At 50.1% G+C, this 27,576-nt stretch overlaps 1 protein-coding gene across 1 annotated transcript; it reads left to right on the top strand.

Annotated features, from left to right (window-relative positions):
* The first annotated feature begins 494 nt into the window (after nt 1–494).
* On the top strand, nt 495–24,664 carry PTGS1 (prostaglandin-endoperoxide synthase 1). Its single transcript, XM_045468643.1, has 11 exons — nt 495–661; nt 753–848; nt 7,381–7,497; nt 7,881–8,021; nt 8,223–8,366; nt 10,461–10,642; nt 10,755–10,838; nt 12,586–12,832; nt 14,985–15,271; nt 21,919–22,066; nt 23,530–24,664. The coding sequence occupies exons 1-11, from the start codon at nt 655–657 to the stop codon at nt 23,883–23,885; spliced, it is 1,809 nt and encodes a 602-aa protein (XP_045324599.1). The 5' UTR covers nt 495–654; the 3' UTR covers nt 23,886–24,664.
* Nucleotides 24,665–27,576: the final 2,912 nt, after the last annotated feature.

Below are 27,576 nucleotides of genomic sequence, written 5' to 3' on the forward strand. Positions count from 1 at the left end.
ATACTGAAGAGCAGAAAGGGTAAATACCGGGTCCAAAGTGACACAGCTAGTAAGCTGTAGAGTCTGGATTTGAGCTCAGGTTTCCTGGACTTGGAGCCTGTGGTTTTCATTTCTGGCAGCAGAGGTTCAGGCCGACCTGGGGCCTCAGAGGGCAGAGCCTTCCTGTGCTCCCTGTTGGGTCTGAGGGTAGTGGGTTGCCCATCCAGGAAACCATGTGCAGCCCAGCCTGGACTGCTCCTTGGAGCCCCCTTTCCTCTCTGGGGGTCAAGGTGTGTGGTTCAGGCCAGCGCTCCAGGCTCTGCCCAGAAGCCTCGGGTGACCTCAGCATTGCACATAATCTCTGGGCCTCAGTTTCCTATCTGCCAAACGGATACCGTTCTGGTGCCACCGGGCTTCAAAGGCTCACATGCCTCACGGGTCTCAGGTGAAAAAATGCTTTGGTTACAATCAGAATAATTAATAAAATGTTTTGGCTAGGGCGGGAGCAGAGGAAGTAAGTGGGCGGCGGCGCTGCCGAGGTGACAGCTGGCTGGAGAGGTGGAGCCAGGGAATGGGTGGGGAGGGGGCGGGCCGGGCTGGCCAGAGCTCTGGGCAGAGACGCACCCCAGGAGCTGGCCGTCTACATCCCGCAAGGACCAGCCGCGCTGCCGAGCTATGAGCCGTGAGTCCGACCCCGGTGTCCCCAGGAATCCGCCTTTGCCTTGGCGGAGCCTTGAATGCCAGACTCAGCCCTAATGTCTCTCACTCTGCAGGGAGGAGTCGTTTGCTCCGGTTCCCGCTGCTCCTGCTGCTGCTGCTGCTGCAGCCGCCCCAGGTCCTGCCCGCGGATTCCCGGGCCCCCGCGCCGGGTAGGCGCCCCCCCACCCCTGACCCCGGGGAGCCTCCAGTCCTGAGCCCCGGCCTGGCCCCTCCCCCTGCTCTCCCTTCGGGCAAGCCCAGCTTCCCCTTTCTGCTCTCGGTGCCTGGAATGGGGGAGGGCCCTGAGTCGGCGGGAGAGGGGTTCTCTGGAGACCCCCGGGGGTGTGTGGCCTTGGATAGGGGTTTTCTTTGCGGGGGAGGGGGGTGGAGAGGACAGACTGGGATCTCACGGCGGCTTTGGGAGAACGGACAGCCCCTCTCCAGCCCCCTCACCTGTCCTGGGCCCCCAGCTGTCCAGGCTGCCTTTTTCTCCAACAACCCCGTTGTTTCCTGCGGGGGGTGAGGCTGGGGGTCTCTTTCTGAGGAAGCAGCAGGCACCTGTCCAGCCTCTAACTTTCTGGGTGCCCATGGGGATTCTCAGCCAGGGGATAGAAGGTCTCCCTTGGTGAGGGTCCGGGCACAGCAGCCGTTCTGGGAAGACCCGGGGAGGGGGGTGGTGGAAACACATTTATGTACAGAGCTGCTTTGCCTCCCCGAGGTTTACATCCTCACCCAATGGGTAGGTGAGTTAGGCGCAGGTAGGTGCCGTAATTCTCTCTAGCTCGCTCAGCACATGGTGGTCTAAGGGTTTGAACTTGAATCTGTCTTGCCCTAGGCACTTTGCAAACTCTTTCCACAGACAGTCCCCCTCCTCCCCCAACCCCCCACCACTGCCCTCCTTGGTTTCATCACCCAGAAGATGATGGGGAAAGTCAGATCCTGTAAAATTCCACCACTCCTGCACCCCCCTCCCCATGAGTGTATCAGGTTCCAAGTGGAGGAATTCAGCTCCACCCTTAGCCAGCCTCTCTCCCCCAGCTTACTGCTCGTGTGTGTGTGTGTGTGTGTGTGTGTGTGTGCGCGCGCGCGCGCGCGTGCGCGCGCATGTGCGTGTGTGCAAGGCCTGGACGTAGCTTCCTTCACCATCTAGCTGTATGATCCACCCCTCTCTGGGTCTCCATTTCCCATCTGTAAAATGGGGGCAAGAGAGGATGCAGGTGGGGAAAGGGGCTGAGCTCTCTGTTGCGATGCTCTGGCGATTTGGTGCTCAGAGGAGAGAAGAAAGATGTCTATGTGGACTGCGAATCAGACCAGGTTTCCTAGAGAGTGAGAGGGTTTGAGTGGGTGGCATTTGGGGAACCCAGGAAGAGGGTGGGGGGTGCTCCAGAGACTGGGTATGAACAAAGGCCCAGTTAGTGGGAAGAAGAAGACTCATGTGGCCAGCACTTTACAGTTTCCAAGGCCCAGCTATGGGCTTCCATTTCTTGGCGCTCACAACAGCCCTGCCAGGGAGATGTGTCAGACCCATTTTACAGAAGGGAGCTCTGTGGCCCAGAGGGGAGAGCCCATCTGTCTGAGACCCCAGCAGCAGAGCCAGGGCCGACCAGGCCGCCCCAGTGACCCGACTCCTCAGCCCGTGGATCAGCACAGCACTTCCTCTGAGGCCCCATCCAAGGGCATGGGGATACGAAGGGCTGGTCTGCCCGTCTTCCTGTGTGTTCACTAACACCCAGTGAACCATGGTCTGTGCCGTTTTGTTTTTGTCTTTTCTACTTATCTTTATATCAGAAGTGTTTAAATGGAATTATTCTTTTCACTCCACAAACATTCCCAAGGGCTCGCTTTAAGCTAGTTTTTGGCTGGAGCTGGAGGCACGGGGCCGGGAGGGGCCCACCATCGCATACGGGACAGAAACACCAACAGACTGTCATCCAAAGGGGTCAGGGCCATGGGTGAGGGCCGCACAGGGGTGTGTGAAGCTCAGGGTGGAGAGAAGTTCCCTCTCAGGTGTGAGGAACCGAGGGAGACATCCTGGAGGTGGTGACGTTTGACCTGGACCCTGAAGGAGGTGGTGAGTGCTGGTAAGTGCTCTGAGGCTTTACTGTGAGACCCTGTAAGGTCTTTCTGATAGAAGCAATGGCAGAGATGGAGTCTAAAGGTCTGGACCTCGGGAGGCAGGCAGGAGCATAGGGAGCCGTAGGACAAGAGGCAGGTGCTGGCTGGCAATGTGGGTGAGGTGCCAGGACTCGGGCCTGAGGGTAATTGGGTTGGATAGGTGACTTGGGGTTGAGACTGGAGGCCAGGAAACCTTTAAGAGGCTGCTGCAAGGGTCAAGGACAGAGCGATGACAAGCTGGGTGCAATAGTACTTTGTGCTTGCAGTCTGTGAGTGAACTGAGGTCCACGATGTCTGGGCATCTGCTCCGGGAAGCCAGAGCCTATGCTTTGCCCTCAGAGGTACAGCAAAGGCCGGCCCCCAGCAGAGGAGGGCTGCAGACTCAGCTGAGGGCAGGTGACAGGGGACATTGTTGCTTTGGCTTCTCCGTGTGGGGGAGGAGATAGGCTTGGAGGGCAAGGCCATGCCACGGGAGTCTTAATGCTCAAACTTATCCCCTCTAGCCCCTGGACTTGACTCAGTGCCTTCTCCTTGGCTAGGGACACGGCATGACCTGGCAATCGGAGCTCTGTGCTAGGCAGAGGAGCCTGAGGCCAGTTAGCCCTGGCCCATGGGGAGGGGAACCCAGCCTGTGCCAAGGCCTCCCTGCTGCCTGCCGTCTCCTATCTGCAGCGCCAGCCGGGTCTGTGGGCCATGAGGGGGCTTCCTCTCCAGTTGGCTCTTCCAGCTGTGGGCCCAGCTGTTGGGGCCTGGTATGGGGGTGCCCGGCCCCTGACTGTTGGCCTGGCTGAGTGTAGGGGCTGGGGCCCAGGTCTGGCTAGTCAGGGCCTTTTTTTTTTTCCTCTTTGGTTGCCAAGCTCCTGGAGCTTCTCTAAATATTATTCTTAAGAGATTTCAGTTCAGTCCCATTAAGGGTCCCTCTTGCTGCCTGGTGTCTGTGCATCCTGGAGGACTTGGTGTTTCTTCATTGTGCCCGGGGCTCTGACTCCTGGGCTGGGGGACATTTCCTTGCCTTAATCCTCAGAAAGTTCTGGAGCTGAGCAGTTCTGGATACTTCTCATTTGTGGGAATGTGTGCGGTATGAGCATACTGATCGACCCCACCTCCGGGGTGGCTTGAAGATTCAGTGAGAGCAAGTTGCAAGGTTCTCTGCTCTGGGCCAGGGGATTCATACTGATGCAAACAATAAAGAAGGGGAGGCTGCAAAGGAGGCCTCCTCAGAGCCCGCCTGCCCCGTCCCCCTTCTGGGAGACACAGGAAAAATGAGGCCCAGAGAGTGGAAGGGACTTGCCCAAAGACACACGACCAGTAAAGAGCAGCTGCTCCCCCGCTCTCTTGATACATTTCCCCCAGCACCTACCTGGCACTTGGCCCTGTGCTGGGAACTTGGTAGATTCGGTGCCTGCACCTCTCCAGTTCTCTTTCTGGATGGCTCATTATGCAGGGTGTCCTCCACTGAGCACAGAACTGGGCCGGCATGAAAGCATGCCAGACTTCAGTTAGACTTAAGGGAGGCCTTTCTTTGTGAGTAGTTCCCAGAGTTCTTGTGGCAGGGGATGGTGATCCCTCTGAGGTCATTCCCAACTTGTGGATCTAAGTACCTCTCCTACCCTATCCTTTTCCCAGATCCAGGCCTGGAAACCTCCAGGGAGAGAAAGGGAGGGAAAGAGAGGGAATACAAGTCTTAGCTCTGGAACTTCAAAGCAGTGGGGCTTGGGCCAGTCTCCTGATGCTGAGCCTGGAATTCTTCCTCTGTGCCCTGCAGGGCGTCTCCCCACCCTCCTGGGAGTGCCAGGCAGATAGAAAGAATGGGGGCACGCAAGGCTGTGGAGTGGTCAGTCGCTAGAGCCCTGGATTTCCCAGTGACTGTGACAGTCCAGCGTGGTCAGGCGCATCCCGGGGAGGAGACACTCAGACTCCGCTCTGCTCACCCGGACACCCTGGGGCCCCAGAGGCAGCTGTTTTCCTCACTGGGGAGAACTTTTCCTTCCAGGGGCAGCTGGTGTTTATGGAAAGATCGTGGAGGAGGAGGGAGGGAAGGTTGGATTGTGGGTCTGGGAGGGAGGAGCCTCTGCGTGGACATAGCCTCTCTTGGCAGGAGAGGGATGCGGGCAGGAGCTGGGGCAGAACTCTAGGGCAGGAAGCAGGAAGCCTCCAGGCTAGCCTTCTGAGCCAGCAGCCAGGGCTGGGAAGATGAGGGATATCTTCGGCCAAGCTCGGGGTAGCCATTCTCCTGGCTTCATTTTGTTGACTCCGCAAACATCTGTTGAGTTCTGGCCACCACATCTGGATCCCTTGGGTGGCTGGATCTCTCCAGGACTTGGGTTGAGCCCCAGTGTGTGCATGGCCTGTGTTAGGGAGGAGAAAGTGGGGAAAGTATTGCCCCTTCCCCTGGGGGCTCATGGTGGAGAAGAGCAGGTTGAGTGGGAACACAGAGTGGAGTGAAGGACGTTCATGGGAGGTTTCCTGAGGAGGCAAGGCATGAGCTCTTTGGGAGGGTCAGATGGCCCTGGAGGGAATTGTTAGGGAAGAACAGTGGTCTGGGCAAAAGGAAGGAGAGCTTTTGACTTTGGGGCTAAGGGACGGGGCTGCCACAGAATGAGCTAGAAGGCCCTCTTGAGGTTCTTTTGAAAGCCCTACAGTGGTTAGGGTGGGGAAACTGAGCCAAGTGAAGGGCTAGGCCTTAGCTCCTATGCCTGCTTAGCAGTAGGACTGATGTCCATCTGGGTTAAAGGGCCCTGTGTGCCCAGGGCTGGAGGCTGGGCAGTGGGGAGCTACAGGGGGTCCTGGGCAGGGGTATTAAGCAGGTAGGTAGAGTGTCCTGAGAAGGAGGGATCAGTGAGGAGAGTTCCAGAGCCCTGAGCCCGCTGGGGTGATTACCCACTCCCCCCACCCTCTTGGCATTTCTGGGCACATGGCTGTGGGAAGGGAGGCTGCGTCCTGCCTGCTGGGTCTGCCTGTATCAGCTTGATAAGGCCATTTCATCCAGCCCTCTTCCTGTAGGCCCCTCCCTTCTGCACTCCCTACGGGGGCCACAGAGATGCCATTGTGGGGCTGTGGGGAGTTGCCAGGGCTTAAGCAAAACTATTTGCATGATTCCTGTGATTCTCTTTTTGCTTGCCTGAGTGTATGTGTGTAGGGGGGTGTGGGGGCACTGCTGCTGGGGCCCTCTCCTGGGTCAGGGCCATGAGGACCCTATTCTCTAGGCCCCATGCTGCCAAGTGAAGAGGCTAAGAGTGGAGGGGTTGGTCCTTGCCCAGGGCCATGCCTTCTAACCACAACACCCTTCTGCCACCTCTTGCTACCCTTGGCCCCCAATAATCCGTTGTACAAAGAATAGGAGTTCCCTATAAAGTTGGCTCTGAGCCTAGATAGGGAAGTGTGTTTGCAGCAGGGAGTCTGGTGTTTTCTGTGTGAGGCTGGTGAAGCAGCCCCTGCCAGGATCCAGGAGACCTGGGTCTGCAGGAGGTCCTGCTCCGTTCTGTGTCCTTGGCCAAGCCTCCACCTCCCCCTGGGCCTCAGTTGCCTTTGCTGAGCTGTGATGAACACTGAATGAGCTCTGAGAAGTCTACCTCTGCTGTTGAAGAATCACTAAAGCAGTGCAGATTCGAGCAAAGGTGCTGTGGTCAGCAAGACCTGGGTTAGACATAAGGAGAGATTCCTGGTGGGGACTTCTCCAAGAGGCAGGAGGGCTGATGCCAGAGCTCCACTCACCCCTCAGGAGGGTTTCCCAACTATATCTCCCCTGTCCCTTGGTGCCTGACCATCCTCAAGATCCTTGAGCCCAGAGTATGCTCTGACATAGGCCAAGGCTGGGCCTATCAGCAATGGGGGCTGAGATCCCCTCAAACCCACACTTTGTCCACAGGGTTCTGGGAAACTTCTTTCCTTGGACTTGAATGTCAAGTCTTGGGTGGGGGTGGTATGGTGTAAATGAAGGTTGGTTTTGTCTGGTGTGACTTGCTGGGTGACCTGTGTGGGGTTTGCCTTGTCTGGCCTCAGTTTCCCCATCTGCAAGTGGGCATTATGATTCCTGCTCTTCCCCCACTTCTACAAAAATAGAGGGATGGTGGACAATCTCATCTTCCCAGTGTCCAGGTACCTAGAGTTTGTGGGCTGGTCTGAGAGGACCCCCCCATCCTTATCCCTTTCCTGAACCTCACAAACCCAGCCCTTGGTGCTGGGCTCTGACTGGGCAAGAAGTGAATGCTCTAGAAGCCTGTGGTTGTTGTGTCTTATCAGTTGTTTCCTAACCTTTGGTGTCACAATTTGGTGTTTGAACTCTCCCCCTGCCCTATTTTGATGGCATCAGGGAAGAGGCGGGGACTTCCCTTTGGGGCCCATGTGGACTAGGCTAGAGACCAAAGCAGGGTCTGAACAGGGCAGGGCCTGGGGCTTCCAGCCATAACTTTGGGAGCAGAGAGGACCCTTAGGTGAACACTGAAGTCCAGGAAGGGCCACCAAGTGAGTTAGGACAGACCTGTGACTTGAGTCCATATGTCTGGCCCCATACTTCCCCATCGGGGACAGGACAGGGGTTGAGAGGTCATCCTCGAGTCACCTCTGATCTCTGCTTCTCCCCTGCAGTGAATCCATGCTGTTACTACCCATGCCAACACCAGGGGATCTGTGTCCGCTTCGGCCTTGACCGCTACCAGTGTGACTGCACCCGCACGGGATATTCTGGCCCCAACTGCACCATCCGTGAGCCGGGCCTCCTGACTCCACTCCTGTCCTGGGCTCCCTTGCTCCCTTGGGCTTGTCCTGAGACCCCCAGTTCCTGCCTTTGTCTCTGGCCTTAGCCCAGTTCTCCTTCCTTGCCTGGCTTTGACCTTTGACACTCTCCCTGACCCGGCTGAAGCAGAGCTCTCCCTCCTGGCATACCTCATGCCCTCGCCCTGTCCCCTGCCCTCTCACATCTGCTTCTGGCTCTGTCACGTGTCATCTCTTCCAAGGTTCCATCCTTACTCTGCCCCGTACGTTCTGACCGGTTCTGTCCTGGCTTCATTCCCGGTTCCTGTCTTCCACTTGGGCCACTTCTGGTCCTACTAGGAGGCCCGACTGAGTGGCTCCCATTGTCCCTGCAGCTGAGCTATGGACCTGGCTCCGGAATTCACTGCGACCCAGCCCCACTTTCCTCCACTTCCTGCTGACACATGGGCGCTGGTTCTGGGAGTTTGTCAATGCCACTTTCATCCGAGACATGCTCATGCGCCTGGTACTCACAGGTGGGTGGAGGGTAGCATCCCCCCCACCCCCGTTCTGGGGAGCAGGAAGTCCTTCCAGCTCTTGGAATTCTTGGCATCTGATAAGGGCAGTGGGTTGGGAGACTATGATGCCGGGTTAAACAAGTCCAACCCAAGAGGAGGCAGGGAGGGGGGTGTAACTGGGGATGGGAACCCCCTTGTCACCATATTCTCCCTCTGCAGTGCGTTCCAACCTTATCCCCAGCCCTCCCACCTACAACATAGCGTATGACTACATCAGCTGGGAGTCCTTCTCCAACGTGAGCTATTATACTCGTATTCTGCCCTCCGTGCCCCAAGACTGCCCCACGCCCATGGGAACCAAAGGTAATGGAGATGGGGTTGGGAGTCACAGGAGATGCCCTGTTCTCTTTGGGGAAAAGCAGGTGAAAAAGCAGTTATTGACCCATTTCCCACATGGGTGGTCAAAGGCAAGACATATGACATATCAGAACCATGGACAAGGACAGGGCTGGGGAATGAGGATAGGAAGGGGTGGTGGAGACTCTTGCCTGTGGTCTCGTAAGAAGTCAGTGGCAGAGTCAGACTAGTGCTTCCATATTTCCAGGGTGCCTCTTTGCTTGAACCTTGTCTACTGAATTGGTGGGATCTTGCTGAAATGGGGGTGACCTAAGAGTTGAAATATAGGAAGGAAGGAATACTGTGCTATTTGTTGGGTGCTGACTCCATGTTTGGTTCTTAACTGATGTAAATAGTTTACCATGCTTCATCAGTGTAGGTTACACGTAAAGTCAGAGTTTTTTCTTTAGTTTCCCAAGACCCCACTTGTTTGCATTGGCAGGGATCTTCCTCCTAAGTCCTTCTTTCCACTCCACTCCGGACTGCCTGAAAACCCAGGGGTTTACTCAGTTCAGAGCCATGAATTCTGCTTCAAATACAGAGGGGACATGAGAGGCATTGGTCCACTGCTGCCATCACTTCCATCCCTGTCCACATGGTGACACTGTTGAACGCTGGGTCCTGTGCAGCCCTGTGGTTGTGGGCTTTTGTGGGCTCAGCACCTTGCATAGGTATTGATGTCCTAATTTGGGTCTCAGGGCACTACTCTGATGGTTTGCACTCACATGTTTAGCTCCTATGTTTAAAGCATGACTATTCTGCCAGATAGCTGGGTCTTACAGAGTCTCTGGATTCTGCCAGCACTTTGCTGGAACCAGCCCCTTTTTAATGTTAATCCAAGGGGTGAGTCCAGGTTATAGGGTGCAGACCACTCCTTCCAACTTCCCTTTTGGTGAGTTTCCTTTGGGGTGCTTGATCTCCTTGCCTGCCAGAGGAAACCAATCGACCATCTCAATCCAGAGAGGTTCTCTTGATCTTGAACCTTCAACACTGAGCCTTGCTTGAGGTACTATGAAAGGGTGCCTTTACCAAAACACAAAAATTCAGTTACTCCTTTCTGTATGGGCATTGGGTACCAACGCATCTGACATTGACATAATTAAGGAAGGCTCTTAATACTTATTCTCATGATGACAGACACCTGCTTTGAGATGACCTGTTGTCTTTACCCCAGACAGAAAGACTGGCATATTTAAAATAGATTGGCAAACTCCAGCCCACAGCCTAAATCCAGTCCACTTCCTGTTTTGGGAATAAAGTTTTATTAGAACTTTGTCATGCTGATTTGCTTAGGTACCATCTGTGACTGTTTTCCCCACTACAAGAGCAAAGCAGAGTGGATGGTGACAGAGCTTTTTCAGGCAAAACCTGAAAGAAAGATCGACTATCTGGCTTCTTACAGAAAAAGCTTGAAGTTCGCTGATCCTTGATTTACAAGATCCCATCTCACCGGTTCTCAGTCATGCTTACATTATCTCCTGTACTCCTCAAACTACTGCATAAAATAGGTATTTTACAGATGCCCTATTTTACAGATGAAGGCATTGAGGCTCAGAGAGGTAAAATGACTTATCTATGTTCACACAGTCAGCAAATGGCGTACCCAGATTCAAACATAGGCTACCTTGCTCCAGGGCCAGGGAGTCCAAGATCTTTTTTGTTTTTTCTTCTTTATTTATGTTTTATTTACGTTTCTTTCTTCTTTCTTTTTGGTTAACTTTTTTCAGAGTTACAAACACACACAAAAGTTGGGAAGAAAGTATAATAAACTCTTATGTAGTCATTTCTCCGTTTCAATACATATCCATAATTTGCCAATCTTATATCATCTATCCCCCTTACCTTATTTTTAATGAACTATTTTAGAGCAAATTCCAAATATCATGCCATTTCACCCATAAATACTTCTAGGGTAGAAAAGGTACAAGGGGCCATCTGGTAGGAGGAAGGCTGATCTGGGCTTCCTGTGTGGACCAGTTTGGTCCAGTGAGCCCAGAAGGCTGTGGGGCAGGGAGATTGAGACATCAGACAGCTACTGCCCTTCTCTACCTCCCCAACCAGGGAAGAAGCAGTTGCCAGATGCCCAGATTCTGGGCCATCGCTTCCTGCTCAGGAGGAAGTTCATACCTGACCCCCAAGGAACCAACCTCATGTTCGCCTTCTTTGCACAACACTTTACCCACCAGTTCTTCAAAACTTCTGGCAAGATGGGTCCTGGCTTCACCAAGGCCTTGGGACACGGGGTGAGTACCTAGGAGGGGCTTAGGACTTCTCTGGGCCTAACTTAGCACATGTAGGTCCCCATCGCTGAGGCGGCACCCCAGTCCGCTGACCGGACCCTCTTTCTGTCCTCAGGTGGATCTCGGCCACGTTTATGGGGACAACCTGGAACGTCAGTATCAGCTGCGGCTCTTTAAGGATGGGAAACTCAAATACCAGGTAGCACTGTGGTTGCAGATGGGTCAGTGGGAAAGGCCTCCCGTGGCCTTCCCTGGCAGAGGCCACTGGGGGACCTGAGTGGCGTCTTACAAGGACCAGCTGCAGGAGCTGGAGATGTGTGTGAGGAGGAGAGACAATGAACCCTGGGGGAAGGAGCCGGGCAAGGGAAGCACACTAGGAGCAGACACAGCCTCTCATGTTCTCCTGGGGGGTGGACTTTGGGGTGTCCATCTCCTAGAAGATGAACATTTCCAGTCTGCATATGTACTTGTAATTTTTCCACCATATCATTTGGACACTATGGTGTGCCTGGCACAGACAGTGGAGCAGTGACCAGGATAGTTAATGGGCCCTGACCTTCAGGAACCCACAGCCCATCAGGGCTGCACCCACACACTAGGATGCCAGATCCACGACTTTCTGTTTGCACTAACACTGTCCACCAGAAATACAATGTGATCAACACATGTCATTACAGTTTCTCTGGTGGCCACATTAAAAAAGGTAAAAAGAAACAGGTGAAATTGACTTTAATACTATATTTTATTTAACCCTCTATGTATAGCCAGAATATTATCATTTCAATGTGTAATTGATACAGAAATTATTTTTGATACAGAAATTATGAATAAAATAGCTCACATTATTTTTTTTTTCATGTTAAATCTTTGAAATGTGATCTGTATTTTATATTCATCGCACATTTCACTTGGGATGCCAAATTTTCATTGGGGATAATCTGATCTGTACTTAGATTTCATAAAGTTACAGCTGAAAAGCAGGTTCACATGCCCACGTTGTTTTGAGCATACTTAAAGGTTTTCCAATTGTTGAAGTGTCAGTAAACCTGAATTAAATAAAGTTAAAGATTCAGTTCTTCATTCACGCCAGCCACATGTCTAGTGCTCAACAGCTACACGTGACTCCTGGCTACCGTATTGGACCACACAAATCTAGACAAACCCAAACCCAAACCCAAAGTTCACTGCTGAATCTTTAAGGCTAAGAACAATATTTGGCATGTAGTAGGCCCTTGGTGTATATTTATTGAATGATTGAAAAGGCTGCCATATAATCAATTACACTTGTGATCACCCGCTAGGAAAAAGGTCTGTGAGTGTTCAGAGGGCGGGGCAGGCTTCCCTGGGAAGTTCAGATACACCAAGAGCTGCAGGGATGATGAGTTCAGGAAGCCAAGATGGGAAAAGGGCTTTCCAGCTAGCAGTGCCTGGACTTAGGAGAAGCAGCTGGTGTGGTTCGGAGGAGTGAGGGAAGGGAAGTGTGGCTGCCTGGACACCCAAATGATGGCAGGCGAGGGTGGAGTTGCCTGTGGGGCCGCGTTTAGGATTTCTGATTTCTGCCAAGAGCAGAGAGAGAACTTGGAAGGGTGTGAAGCCAGGGCATGATACTAGATTTGGGTTTTGTTTGTTTTTTAAAGGATTACTCGCTGTGGTACTGGGAATGGACTGTCTAGGACAAGTGTCAATGTAGGGAGACATTGATGAGAGGGGTCAGCATGGAGGAAGAGGGTGGGTTAGAAGCAGGTGGTGGCAGTGGGGATAGAGAGAAAGGGACCCGTTCTAAGAAAGATTTAGGAACTAGAATCGGCTAGAACCATCAGCCTGGGTTACAGAAGATGGGCAGTTGCCCTGAGTGATATGGGCAGCTGTCAGAAGGGAGGGTGTCAGCTCTGGCAGGTGCAGGCACCTGCCCTGTCCCCAGGTTGCCAGGCGGCCCCATCCCGCAGGTGCTGCACGGAGAGATGTACCCGCCATCGGTGGAGGAGGCGCCGGTGTTGATGCACTACCCACGAAACATTCCACCCCAGAGCCAGATGGCTGTGGGTCAGGAGGTGTTTGGGCTGCTTCCCGGGCTCATGCTCTATGCCACGCTCTGGCTGCGTGAGCACAACCGCGTGTGTGACCTGCTGAAGGCTGAGCACCCCACCTGGGGTGATGAGCAACTCTTCCAGACGGCCCGCCTCATCCTTATCGGTGAGGACTCCAGACCAGCCCTGTCCTGGAATGTCATATCCTCCATCCTGAAAAGCAGAGTGTGTGGGGGGGAGGGGGGTTTGGGGGGAGAGAGCTGAGATTAGGACCCCACCTCCTCTGCTTACCAGCTATAAGACCTGGAGCAGTCCCCTTCCCCTATGTGAGCCTCAGTTTCCAAATCTGGACACTGGGGGTAATGATAGTTGTAAGGATTTGTAGAGATGATGAAAGCACTTAGCACATAGTAGGCCTTTGGAAAATGCATGGCTGTGATGGTCAATTATGGTGACTTACAGCAGATTTGATTAGCTACCCCCATCTGTCTCCCCATTGTACCGCCCCAGAAGCACACAGTGACACCCCCAGCGTGTGCAGGTCAGATTCTAGCCTGCCCTGCCTTCAGGAGTCCTGTTTCTGCTCTGCATGCATCCGCCTTCCTGGAGTTTGGTAGCTTCTGGGTGACTCAGGGACAAGATATTTTTGTGTCCCTTACGGGGGCGAGTCTGCAGCCTAAAATGTCAGATGGTTTCCTGCCTGGGAGCTTGGTCCCTGACACCCCTGTCCAGACGGTGTTCACTCTGAGTCACCAGTAACCACTTTCCCTTGCCTCTGGGCATCACTGGGCATGGCTGGTTTCAATTATATTGCCTGATTCACTAGGGCCTGGAAGAGCCAGGCATCAGGGATAGCAACAGTCTAAAGAAGGAGAAGGGGCTTGTGCTGAAGTCCCAGCATTTTGGAGACTGACTAGAAAGGGCAAGTTTGTGTCTGGAAGCTGGTGTCGAAGCTGTGATCAAAGGTAATGAAGCTGTATGTCCAGTGCTTCGGTTAACCTTCCCCCAACAACGCTATTAACCAGATATGATTACCCTTGTCGTGAAAATTAAGATTCAGAGAGGTTAAGTGAAATCTCCAAGGCCACTCAGTAGAGGTCTGGCTGCTGCAGGAGCTCCTGCTTCTTGCACCACATCGCAAGCGGAGCTCCTTCCTGGGTGGGGGGAGGGGGTTTCCCCACATGCCCACGCATAGCCATCCTCCTTCCCGCCTGCATGTGGTCATACTCCCAATTACACAGGGCCCTGAGCCGGGCTGCTTCTGTCTGCTATTCCCAGTGGTCCCATCCATAGTGTCATGATGCATATTTTACGGAGAAGGAAGGTGAGGTTCAGACAGATGAGGTGACACAGCTCAAGCTTGGAGAGGGGAGAGGGAGGCTAGGAATGGTGACGCCAGGCTCTGGACCTTACTGATGGCAAATCTCATGGCTCCAGATCAATTTTCTAGAAGCCAGTTTGTCTCATGGCTAATTGGCTAATCAGTTCTTTTTCCTATCTTGATGACCAGTTTTCATTCTGTTATGGAACGTTCAGTTTGGTTCTTCCCTGCCTCTTTGACTTGAAGCTGGTTACTGAGGGGGCAGAGGAAAAGCTGTTCATGAGAGTTCTGATGTGTAAGAAAATGCAAGACATGTACATGGGACTAGATTCATCTTAAATCCTCAGCCTGCCTCTTTTGTTCCTGCGGCAGCTCTGAGGGGTCTCTCTGAAGCTGTCCTCACTCCTGGAGGCTCACTCTGAGAGCCCCCATGAAGTTAATCTCCACTTTCTCATCATTTGTGACCACTCCCACATCTTGTGGGAGGGTGATCACCATAAGGCCACAAAACCAATTCTCGGGCACTTCCTTCCATGTCCTGCTTAGCTGGGCCTATGACATCCCTTTGGAATGTGGGAATAGCATTTGGCTCTTGTCTTGGGACATTGGTCCAACATGAGACAGGAAGCTCCTTTCTTGGGGCTCCTGGGCGGCTCAGTCAGTTAAATGCCTGACAATTGATTTCGGCTCAGGTCATGATCTCATGGTTGTGAGATTGAGCCCCTCATTGGGCTCCATGCCGAGTGTGGGACCTGCTTAAGATTCTCTGTCTCTCCCTCTGCCCCTCCCCCACTCATGCTTTCTCTCTCTTTCAAAAGAAAAAAACTCCATTTTCACACCCTGTTACAAAAAGACTAAGTGAAAGTGGCCCCCCAAATTCACCACCAACAACAATGAAGAAGCGAGAAGCAAGCACCATTCATGAGCTGGCCTGCCTCCCGAGCCAGGTGGCCAAGTCCCTGTGCTCCCCTGACTTTGCCCAACCCCCCACCCCCAGGGGAGACCATCAAGATTGTGATTGAGGAGTATGTGCAGCAGTTGAGCGGTTACTTCCTGCAGCTGAAGTTTGACCCGGAGCTGCTGTTCGGCGTCCAGTTCCAGTACCGAAATCGCATTGCCATGGAGTTCAACCAGCTGTACCACTGGCACCCGCTCATGCCTGACTCCTTCAAGGTGGGCTCCCGGGAGTACAGCTACGAGCAGTTCCTGTTCAACACCTCCATGCTGGTGGACTATGGGGTCGAGGCCCTGGTGGACGCCTTCTCTCGCCAGAGCGCTGGCCGGGTGAGCCTCGGGAGCGTGGGGGAGGGCAGATGGGCTCTGGGGTACAACAGACCCAGACCCAAAGCCCAGTGTGCTTTTCTGTTCCATAAGGGTGGTGCCACTCCGACATTCCTTTACCCATTCCTTTATTCCTCCTCTTGTCTTTCGTTCATTCAGCAATAGCAGGCATTACTCTGGGTGCTGGGGGATAGAGTGGTGAGCAAGGTCAGCGTGGTTCTTGGCTCCTTGTCCTCTTGCCACTGACACCCTAGTGAGGAACAATAGCCATAGAACAGCTAACATCATGTGAGCACTTACTATGTGCAAGGCACTGTGCCAGGTGCTCTTCTGACATTATCAGAATTATAAGAGCATGTTAAGAGCCACAATACAAAGAGCCCACAGTGCTTTGACAACTTGGGGAGGAGCTTGTGACCCAGTGTGGAGAGCTATAGATAAGGAAATGATGTCTGTGCAGAGATCCAAAGGATGGCTAGAGCTCTCCCAGGGAGAGGGGTTGTGTTAATGGCAGGGGACGATCATGCTCCTGGTGGAGGGCACAGCATGGCAAAGGCCTGGAGGTCAGAGGGCATGGCAATTTGAGGACCGTGAGGACATTCAGGACATGGTAATCTATGCGAAGGTGTCTTCACATAGTTGGTCTTTATCAAATTACAGGCCTCCGTTACAGGCATAACTGTCCCCACCCCCCATTCGTAGGTTGAAGTCCTAACCCTCTGTGCTCAGAATGTGGTCATATTAGGAGACAGGGCCTTTACAGAGGTCATTAAGGTTAAATGAGCTCAAAGGATGGGCCGCACTGTGACTGGTGCCCTTATGCGGAGAGGAGATTAGGGTATAGACATGCACAGTGGGAAGACTTAGGGGGAAGATGACCATGGATGAACCAAGGACAGAGGCCTCAGAATGAAGCCCACCTTGCTGACACCTTGACCTTGGACTTCTGGCCTCCAGACTGATAAATTTCTGTTGTTTAAGCTCCCCAAGCTGTGATACTTTGTTATGGCCACCCTAGCAAATTAATACAGCACGTTCCCTGGAATTTCTAAGCAGCTCCCTCCTGAATCTCTCCTTCCCCATGCTTGGAAGCCCCTAACTCCTCTGTCCTAGCCCTGCTCCCCGCGCTTCTCTCTGATCCTTCTCCCTAAGCCCTATCATGATATTGTGGCACCCTGTGGATTTAGGTCTACCGCTGGTAATTTGATTGGAATAGCATGTGCTACCACCAATGGGCAGCTTCTGGCTGATTTATGGCCTCTTTTCTCTGTGGGGACACAGAGATGAACAGAGATAGCAGCTTTGTGTGGGGCTGTGTCGTTTCCAAAGCATTTTCAAAGAGCGGCCATGGTGTTGTGGGAAAAGCCCTGGGGTTGTACTTGGCCCAAGGCAAGTCATAAGTGTGTCACCTCTCAGGATGTTCAAGAGAGCATGGGCAGTGATAAAACAGGGCTTCCCCTGATAATCGCCACACATGGCTGTCGTCTGGGGGTGGGGGGGTTACCATGTGACCAACACTGAGATAACTGCTTTGCATACTTTTTCTTGCTAATGTCACCACAAGGGATCAGGTGAATGCTCTTGCCTTCCCCATTTTTTGCATATGAAGGAACTGAAATTTAAGTAATTTGCTCAAGGTCCCTGCATGAGTTTCCTAGGGCTGCCGTAACAAAGGACCACAAACTGAGTTTATTTTATTATTTCACATTTCTGGAGGGTAGAAGGTGTGGGCAGGGCTATGTGCTCTCTCTGAAAGCTCCTGGGGAAAATCTGTCCCATGCCTTTGTCTTAGTTTCTGCTGGCTACTGACAATCCTCTTAGACACCTCATGCCAATGCCAACATGGAGTCTCCCTGAGTCCCTGTTTTCTCTGACATCAGTGGTTGTCAGGATCCCCCTAAGGGAGTATGACCTCATCTTCACTTGATTACACCTATTTCCAAATGAGGTCACCTTCACAGGTGGTGGGGATTAAGATTTCAACATATCTCTTTGGGGGACACAAATCAACCCACAATAGTCCCACAGGTTGTAAATGGTGGAACCGACATTTGCACTGGTCTCTGCTAGCTTTGCTCTGCTCCAAGTTGCATGACTTCACCCAATTATGATTTTCCTCCTTCCCATCCAGTTATATTTGTTCTATTTAAACAGAACTCTTTCTTAAGTATTGACATTATCAATTCATCCCAAGCAATAGAGTTTTCTTTAGACCAATACTCCTTAACTGTTATGAATCAGAATTTTTCTCTGGAGCCTTTTGATCACACCAGGTTACCTGAACTCTATTTTCATTCCTTTCACAGGATATTACACCACCCCTTGGTCTTGGAGTTAAACTCCAAGTTTAGTTAAGCTAAAGTTGTAGATACACTATAGTTTTCATGGCAAGATTTTAGCTCCCTCCCTGCTAGCTTATGACTGCTCCCTGCCCAGGAGACCTGGGCAGAAGGAAGGAGAAACAACAGACTTAGTCACCTGCATTTCCGTGAGTGGCTTTATCTGGTGTGAATGCAGTGACATGATACTCTGTGTTCCTACCTTCTGGCTCTGAGTTTCCCTTTTCTAGTGGTGGTCACTTAATAGTAGTTCACTTTTGAGGCATTTGGGTGGCTCAGTTGGTTCAACGTCTGACTCTGGCTCAGGTTATGGTCTCATGGTTCATGAGCTCCTGGGGGGCTTGCAGTTGTCAGTGTAGAGCCTGCTTCTGATTCCTCTGTCCCTCTGTCTGCCCCTACCCCACTCAGGCGGGTGCACTCGAAAATAAATAAAATATAAAATAAATAAATAAATAAAACATTAAAGTGTTGTTAAAAATAAATAAATATTAAAAAATGGTTCACTTTTTTAATTTATTTTTTCTTTTTTTTTTTAATATATGAAATTTATTGTCAAATTGGTTTCCATACAACACCCAGTGCTCATCCCAAAAGGTGCCCTCCTCAATACCCATCACCCACCCTCCCCTCCCTCCCATCCCCCATCAACCCTCAGTTTGTTCTCAGTTTTTAACAGTCTCTTATGCTTTGGCTCTCTCCCACTCTAACCTCTTTTTTTTTTTTTTTCCTTCCCCTCCCCCATGGGTTTCTGTTAAGTTTCTCAGGATCCACATAAGAGTGAAACCATATGGTATCTGTCTTTCTCTGTATGGCTTATTTCACTTAGCATCACACTCTCCAGTTCCATCCACATTGCTACAAAAGGCCATATTTCATTTTTTCTCTCATTGCCACGTAGTATTCCATTGTGTATATAAACCACAATTTCTTTATCCATTCATCAGTTGATGGACATTTAGGCTCTTTCCATAATTTGGCTATTGTTGAGAGTGCTGCTATAAACATTGGGGTACAGGTACCCCTATGCATCAGTACTCCTGTATCCCTTGGATAAATTCCTAGCAGTGCTATTGCTGGGTCATAGGGTAGGTCTATTTTTAATTTTCTGAGGAACCTCCACACTGCTTTCCAGAGCGGCTGCACCAATTTGCATTCCCACCAACAGTGCAAGAGGGTTCCCGTTTCTCCGCATCCTCTCCAGCATCTATAGTCTCCTGATTTGTTCATTTTGGCCACTCTGACTGGCGCGAGGTGATATCTGAGTGTGGTTTTGATTTGTATTTCCCTGATAAGGAGCGACGTTGAACATCTTTTCATGTGCCTGTTGGCCCTCCGGATGTCTTCTTTAGAGAAGTGTCTATTCATGTTTTCTGCCCATTTCTTCACTGGGTTATTTGTTTTTCGGGTGTGGAGTTTGGTGAGCTCTTTATAGATTTTGGATACTAGCCCTTTGTCTGATATGTCATTTTCAAATATCTTTTCCCATTCCGTTGGTTGCCTTTAAGTTTTGTTGGTTGTTTCCTTTGCTGTGCAGAAGCTTTTTATCTTCATAAGGTCCCAGTAATTCACTTTTGCTTTTAATTCCCTTGCCTTTGGGGATGTGTCGAGTAAGAGATTGCTACGGCTGAGGTCAGAGAGGTCTTTTCCTGCTTTCTCCTCTAAGGTTTTGATGTTTTCCTGTCTCACATTCAGGTCCTTTATCCATTTTGAGTTTATTTTTGTGAATGGTGTGAGAAAGTGGTCTAGTTTCAACCTTCTGCATGTTGCTGTCCAGTTTTCCCAGCACCATTTGTTAAAGAGACTGTCTTTTTTCCATTGGATGTTCTTTCCTGCTTTGTCAAAGATGAGTTGGCCATACGTTTGTGGGTCTAGTTCTGGGGTTTCTATTCTATTCCATTGGTCTTTGTGTCTGTTTTTGTGCCAATACCATGCTGTCTTGATGATGACAGCTTTGTAGTAGAGGCTAAAGTCTGGGATTGTGATGCCTCCTGCTTTGGTCTTCTTCTTCAAAATTCCTTTGGCTATTCGGGGCCTTTTGTGGTTCCACATGAATTTTAGGATTGCTTGTTCTAGTTTCGAGAAGAATGCTGGTGCAATTTTGATTGGGATTGCATTGAATGAGTAGATAGCTTTGGGTAGTATTGACATTTTGACAATATTTATTTTTCCAATCCATGAGCAGGGAATGTCTTTCCATTTCTTTATATCTTCTTCAATTACCTTCATAACTTTTCTATAGTTTTCAGCATACAGATCTTTTACATCTTTGGTTAGATTTATTCCTAGGTATTTTATGCTTCTTGGTGCAATTGTGAATGGGATCAGTTTCTTTATTTGTCTTTCTGTTGCTTCATTATTAGTGTATAAGAATGCAACTGATTTCTGTACATTGATTTTGTATCCTGCAACTTTGCTGAATTCATGTATCAGTTCTAGCAGACTTTTGGTGGAGACTATCAGATTTTCCATGTATAATATCATGTCATCTGCAAAAAGCAAAAGCTTGACTTCATCTTTGCCAATTTTGGTGCCTGTGATTTCCTTTTGTTGTCTGATTGCTGATGCTAGAACTTCCAGCACTATGTTAAACAACAGCGGTGAGAGTGGGCATCCCTGTCGTGTTCCTGATCTCAGGGAAAAAGCTCTCAGTTTTTCCCTGTTGAGGATGATGTTAGCTGTGGGCTTTTCATAAATGGCTTTTATGATCTTTAAGTATGTTCCTTCTATCCCGACTTTCTCAAGAGGTTTTTATTAAGAAAGGGTGCTGGATTTTGTCAAAGGCCTTTTCTGCATCGATTGACAGGATCATATGGTTCTTCTCTTTTTTTTTTGTTAATGTGATGTATCACGTTGATTGATTTGCGAATGTTGAACCAGCCCTGCATCCCAGGAATGAATCCCACTTGGTCATGGTGAATAATTCTTTTTATATGCCGTTGAATTCGATTTGCTAGTATCTTATTGAGAACGTTTATTTATTTTTGGGACAGAGAGAGACAGAGCATGAACGGGGGAGGGGCAGAGAGAGAGGGAGACACAGAATCGGAAACAGGCTCCAGGCTCTGAGCCATCAGCCCAGAGCCTGACGCAGGGCTAGAATTCACGGACCGCGAGATCGTGACCTGACTGAAGTCGGACGCTTAACCGACTGCGCCACCCAGGCGCCCTGGTTCACTTTTTTTAAAGATAATTTTTTTTTTTTTAATTTTTTTTTTTTTCAGCATTTATTTATTTTTGGGACAGAGAGAGACAGAGCATGAACGGGGGAGGGGCAGAGAGAGAGGGAGACACAGAATCGGAAACAGGCTCCAGGCTCTGAGCCATCAGCCCAGAGTCTGACGCGGGGCTCGAACTCACAGACCGCGAGATCGTGACCTGGCTGAAGTCGGACGCTCAACCGACTGCGCCACCCAGGCGCCCCTAAAGATAATTTTTTAAATATTTATTTTTGAGAGAGAGAGAGAGAGAGTGCACGTGAGAGCGTATGCGAGCCGGGGAGAGGCAGAGAGACAGGGACACAATCCCAAGCAGGCTCTGAGCTGCTGACAGCACAAGCCCAACGTGGGGCTCAAACTCACAAACCATGAGATCATGCATGACCTGAACTGAAATCAAGAGTTGGATGCTTAACTGGCTGAGCCACCCGGGCATCCCAACAGTGCCTCACTTTTTAATCATTAGAATTTTGTTGAATCTCGATGCTATAATACAGGAATGAAAACCAATAGGAAAAAGCTCCGTAGCAGGAGCCCCCCCCCCCCCCGCCCGCTGAATGATTAAGCATCTCTATTCTTTGATAAAAACAGATTTGAAGAACACCATAAAGTTTCGGCTCCCAAAACTAACATCTGTCCATCCATTTGTTTCTCATGTGCTGTCTTAGGACCCCCTCTGCCCCTCCAGATTTCATTTCCAGAGCCACAATGCCCTTCCTTCTACTTGAGCTCCTGGCTGGTGCCATTCTGCCATTTCTTTTATGGAATCCTAGTTGCTGAACCTAAAACTTGCAGAACCTTTTGTAACAGGATGTTGGGATTCTCACTTAAATGCAAAGCATTGGGGAATAGTGTGGCTGGTAAGCCACTGGAGAGGTCCCGTTGGCCACTGCCACTTTAACGATGAGGAAGCTGAGACACAGGGGTGTTCCTGAAAGAGCATGACAGTGGCAGACCTGGGGCTGAGTCCCCAGCATGGTGGCTGCTGGATGCAGCCATGCTCTGTCTGCACTTGGGAAGAGCTCCTAACCTGAAGATCTCCTCTAGAATACTGTGGCCTGGCTCTCAGACCACAGCTATGTTTATGTCTTGGCAGATTGGTGGGGGTAGGAACATGGACCACCATGTCTTGCATGTGGCTGTCGATGTCATCAAGGAATCCCGTGAGCTGCGGCTGCAGCCCTTCAATGAATACCGCAAGAGGTTCGGCCTGAGACCCTACACGTCCTTTCAGGAGCTCACAGGTGAGCAGCTGTTTCCTGGACACGGATCCCTCGAGGGACTTGCAGTGAAGTGAGGGGGACATTGTGGAAACAGACTGTGGAGGTCATGAGGGGTGTGTGAACACCGTGCTGGAGTGTCAGGGAGGTGAGGGGTGGGAAGGGAACAAATGACCCCTCTTGGGGAAAGAAAGTGGTTTCTCAGCTGGCTTTGAAGGAGATAAATAGGGATATTCTGGATGGAGACCAAGGGGGAAGGCATTCTAGGTAGAAGAACAGAAGGGACAAAGGCACAGAAGCCATTAAGAATGAGCCTGCGGCGGGGGTGGGGGGGCACAGTGGTGGGTGTGGCTGGAGCAAGGTGCTTATGTGTGGGGAGGGGTGGGGTTAGGGGCCAAATTGTGTAGAACCTTGGATTCTATGTAAAAGAATTTGGGTTTTACTCTATCTAGTGGTTCCTAAATATCTACTTACAGACCAGTTGCCTCAGAATCACTTAGGAAACTGATTAAAAATATCAAATCCCAGATATCTCTCTCCAAGATTCTGATTCAGTAGGCCTGCATGGTGCCAAGAATCTATATGTATGTGTGTATAATATATACACTTCTTTTTCTTTCTTTTTTCTTTCTTTCTTTCTTTCTTTCTTTCTTTCTTTCTTTCTTTCTTTCTTTCGTCTTTCTTTCATTCTAGCTGTGGACTGCCAAGAGTTTGGGAACTGTTGTCATAAACAGTGGGAGGATTTTCTTTCTTTTTCTTTCTGTCTGTCTTTCTGTCTTCTTTCTTTCTTTCTTTCTTTCTTTTTCCTTTCTTTCCTGCTGTGGACTGCCAAGAGTTTGGGAACTGTTGTCATAAACAGTGGGAGGGCTTGAGCAGGGTGTGACATAACTGTGTGCCTTATAGAGGGAAATGGGTAGGGAAGCTCAATGTCTGTTTCCCTTTTGCCACTATCTGTGAATATGTGGTCTTCATAGACTGGGGAGTGAGCTCCCCATAATTCTGGAACCACAATCTCTGTCACTCTTTAATTTCCTGTGACAGTCCAGAGGGGGAGGAGAACACTATAACTAAATCTCTATGTGAGCTCGGACAGGTTACATCACATCTCTGAGCTCCAGAAGAATGAAGGGACTTGAATTAGCATACGTCCTTGAAACCTGCCTGTGAAGGAAGCAAGATGGATAGTGTCTCCCTGTTGTCACCATTAGGCAGTTAGGGCACAGAGAAGAGACATGAGTTGTTCAAGGTCACATGCTGTCCAGTGGCCCATCCAGGCCCTTGATTCCTTCTTTAGTAGCATTCCTTCCCTAGATGCAGCCATGGAGAAGGGTCAGTCAGCCAGGCCAGATGTTAGGGCATGTACTCAATTGTTCAGTTGATCTTCTGAAGTCCCGTACTCTCTCCAGAAAAAGGTGGACCTAGAAGTTTCCCTCCCAACATTAACCTTAATGGTGCCATGACTCTGACTCTTGCTTCCCCCCTTGCAGGAGAGAAGGAGATGGCAGCTGAGTTGGAAGAGCTGTATGGAGACATCGATGCCTTGGAGTTCTTCCCGGGGCTGCTTCTGGAGAAGTGCCATCCAAATTCCATCTTTGGGGAGAGTATGATAGAAATTGGGGCCCCCTTTTCTCTCAAGGGCCTCCTAGGGAATCCCATCTGTTCTCCAGAGTATTGGAAGCCAAGCACATTTGGTGGTGAGATGGGCTTCAATATGGTCAAGACAGCCACACTGAAGAAGTTGGTCTGCCTCAACACCAAGACTTGTCCCTACGTTTCCTTCCATGTGCCCGACCCCCGCCAGGATGATGGGCCTGGTGTGGAGCGGCCATCTACAGAGCTCTGAGTGGGGAGAGCAGCAGCACTCTTGGGGGGTGGACTTTGTGCTGGTCATTCCAGAAAGTTGAGGCCAGGGTTGTTGAAAGTCTTAAATGTTGGGTATCTGGTTTGGCATTGAGAGTATCAAGGTCAACATTTAGAACTTTGTGTCTCTCACCCATTATCTGGAATATTGTGGTCTTGTTTGTTATTCTAAATGCTGAATTATTGATTGACCATCCAGAATGTTAGGAGCGATTCTTATTTGGCATCCCAGAACACCGGGTTCCTGGTTGATGACCTAGAATGTCAGATTTCTGGTTGAATCGGAACATAGGCATTCTGAAATGTGGAGCTCCTGATGAAATCATCTAGAAAGTTAGGGATTCTCATTTTGCATTCTAGAATTCTGGATGGCCCTCCAGAATGTTGATTTTCCAAATGGCAATTCAGAATGTTGTGCTCCTGGTTCCTGATCCAGAACGGTGACTGGTATGCCAGATCAGTCTTGATCTGAATATCTAGAATGGTGATTTGATTCATTTTCCTGTTCGGTAAGATATCCACAAAGCAGGAGAATCTATGGTCTAAGGTCTAACAAGAATGCATTTCCCAACTCTGTTCCTGCACTGAGGGGGCAAGGAAGTAGGGTGTTCTTAGGACCCCAACTTGGACCCTGGTCCAAGGAGGGAGAACAGGTGGGCTCTTTCCAGGCCATTGGTTGAAAGCCACCAGAGTTCTATTGCCATCCATGTCTTGACTCATGGAAGCTGTTTCTCATGAAGCTAATAAAATTCTTTTTCCAAATTGCCTGCTATGTATCACTTTTCATCCCATTTCCAGAAGCAGAGGTGATACTGGTGTGGCCTTTCTCCTAGTTGCAAGCTTGATGGGCAGGTCTTGAGACCTTCCACTAGGGCCCCTAGCTCATCACCTAGCTTTTCCACCACTGATCTCCATTTCCCACTGTGGGTCAGGCGTTGTCCCTTCCAGGCTGCTCTCCTGAAATCCACAACTCCCCAGCCCCAGGAGACAGAGCATTCAGTACCCACCATCTGATTAGAATAATTTCCTTCCTTACAAAGAATACAAGGGCAGAGACGAGGGCATCTGGGGAGGACAGCACTTACTGTGTGCCAATTTCCCACATTTACTTCTCATTTATTCTTACCCAAGAGTATGAAGTATGTGGCATAATCCTCGTTTCAAAAATGAGGAAACCGAGACTCAGGATGGTCAAGTGGCATGCCTCACAGGTGCCAGAGCCAGACCAGGACCCAGGTCTGGCTGGATCTGGAGTTGGGCTCTTCCCCCATCCAAATTCCTCTTTCTTCCTGATTTAACTCAGTTCCAGGCCTGATCTTGCCTCTCTGGCTCAGGGTCAAAGGCAGAAGGTGGGGTGTAGCTACTGCATGCTATGCTTTCAGTCACATTGATTTTGCTAAGTGCTTACTACACATCAGTCACTGCTACAGGCTTGGGGCTTAGCAGTGATTGAGACAGACAAGGCTTTTGTCGGTGTGGAGCTCACATTCCACTGGGGCTAGAGCAGATGACAAAAAAATGAAATAAGACAAAGGCAAGGTGAGTATGCTTTCCCTTCTAACCCATACTACTCTGCCTTCCCTTGCTTGGCTCCTAAGACTTGAGACCCTTTCCCAGCCACATAGACCACCCACTCCGCATAGCTAGCCAGGAGAGGACAGGGCAGAGGGGAAAGGTAAGAGGTTAGGAAAGTTCCTTCATTCTCCTCACTTTGGGCTTAGAGTTCTTTAGGAAAAACAATGGCCGAGAAACAAAGGGGGAAAATGGGATCCCTGGGGCTGGGCTTCCTGTCTTACAGTCCAGAAAGCCCTTGTTTCTCCTTAGTTGGCTGGGGACTGCTTAAGCCATTCCTTCCTGGTCCTATTGAATGCAAAGAATGCAATCAGCTCCCCCCAGTTGCTCTGATGATCAGGGATCCTTCGGCTGCTAGAAGTGTGCGTGAAATGGCTGTCTTGTCTTTGCTTACCTGGTATTTATTTCCCCTCTTTGCTAATAACTTTACTCTGCCTGAGAATCTTCACCCTCTCTTTAATTCCACTTTTGGTGGTTCTGTCATGGCCAGGGTTTGGGTCTGTGAATCAGTCCTGGCCAGACACCCTCTCCTTATAAACTGGCCCCTGAATGGAGTTACATAGAGATTGAAACAACCCACTGATTCATTCCCCACAGCTGGGCTCAGAAAGATTGTCCCTTAGTTCTTGCTTCCAAGGTCACTAGGGAAGCCTGAGTTCCTGCCCTTCTCAAGACCTTAGCTTTTCCTTCCATCCTGGGGGCTGCTCCATGAATTCCTCTTTCACTTAAGTTGGTCAGAGTTCATGTCTATTGCTTGCAGCCAAACCTTAATGGCTGTTGGCCTGAAATGGTAGAAGCACTATGATGTTCTGAAAGGAATTTTAATTGAGGGAGACACAATCAGTCTAGTGTTTTAGAAAGAGCACTGTGGTGCCAGGTGGGCAAGAGAGTAGAGCAGGAAGGACCGAAGGCTGGAAGAATGGGGAGGAGGCTGTGGCCATGGTCCAGCTGAGAGATGACAGCAGTTGGAGCCAGGTGGAGGGATGTGCGGTTGGGAGGGTGGGATGGCTTCTGGGGATAGACTTCTCTTGAATGCAGGTACCTAACTTAGGTGGACTTTGTTCTGTACAGACAACTGTGTGTGAAATTTTTGCATGTAGAAACATATGTCAAATACATCAAGGAAACTCCTTCAGAGTGAAGCCTCTTAATGCTCATAAAATGAATGTTCATTCCTGGAATCTTGACCTGGTGGGTATGATGGTTAGTTTTATGTGTCAACTTGGCTGGGCTACAGTACTCATTTAATCAGACACTAATCAAGGTGTGGCCGTGAAGGTATTTTGCAGCCATGGTTAACATCTACAGTCAGTTGACTTTAAGCAAAGATTACCCTGATAACATGGCTGGGCCTCATCTACTTAGCTGAAAGGTATTAAGAGTAAAAAGTGAGGTTCTCCAAGAGAAGAGAAAATTCTGCTTCAAGAATAGAGCCTCAATTCCTGCTTGAGTTTGCAGCCAGACGTATGGATTTCAGACTTGATGAAGTATGAACCAATTCCTAAAGACAAAGCCATCTATATCTATCTATCTATCATCTATCTATCTATCATTGGCATCATCATCAATCTATCACCTCCTATTGCTTCTGTTTCTCTAGAGAACCTAGTGGGTAATTCACTCAGGGCTCTCAGTGCAAACAAAAGAACTCCCTCCTGCCTGTTTTTAGCAGGAAGGAATTTATTATGGGTCACTGCACAGCTCATGGAACCATTGGCAGGACCAGAGAATTAGGCTCAGAGGCTTTTTGCCCAGGAACAGTGGCTCCTGGTCCAGTAAAGATGCCTCTGCTCCTGCCACTGGACACAGGCATCTCAGATTGCACCTCTGTTGCCAAAACTCTACTGTTGCTGCCCCTGAAACCTGGCAGCTTCTACAGCCACCTCCGCCAGAAAGTGGATTCGTTCTGCATGGTGCCTGCTTCCCCACTTTCCTCTGCTTAGAATTAAAGTCATTTGTGTTTCGTGTCTGATTAGTGGGGCCTAGCACCCATGCCTGCACTCCAGCTCCAAGAAAGGGTGGGAAGGTGAGTTTTCTGGCTTGCACTTTGGGGAGGAGGGACATATAATATGGGAAATATAGGAAGGGTGTTCCATGGGGGA

This window comes from Leopardus geoffroyi, chromosome D4 (genome assembly GCF_018350155.1).
Source record: "Leopardus geoffroyi isolate Oge1 chromosome D4, O.geoffroyi_Oge1_pat1.0, whole genome shotgun sequence".
NCBI lineage: Eukaryota > Metazoa > Chordata > Mammalia > Carnivora > Felidae > Leopardus > Leopardus geoffroyi.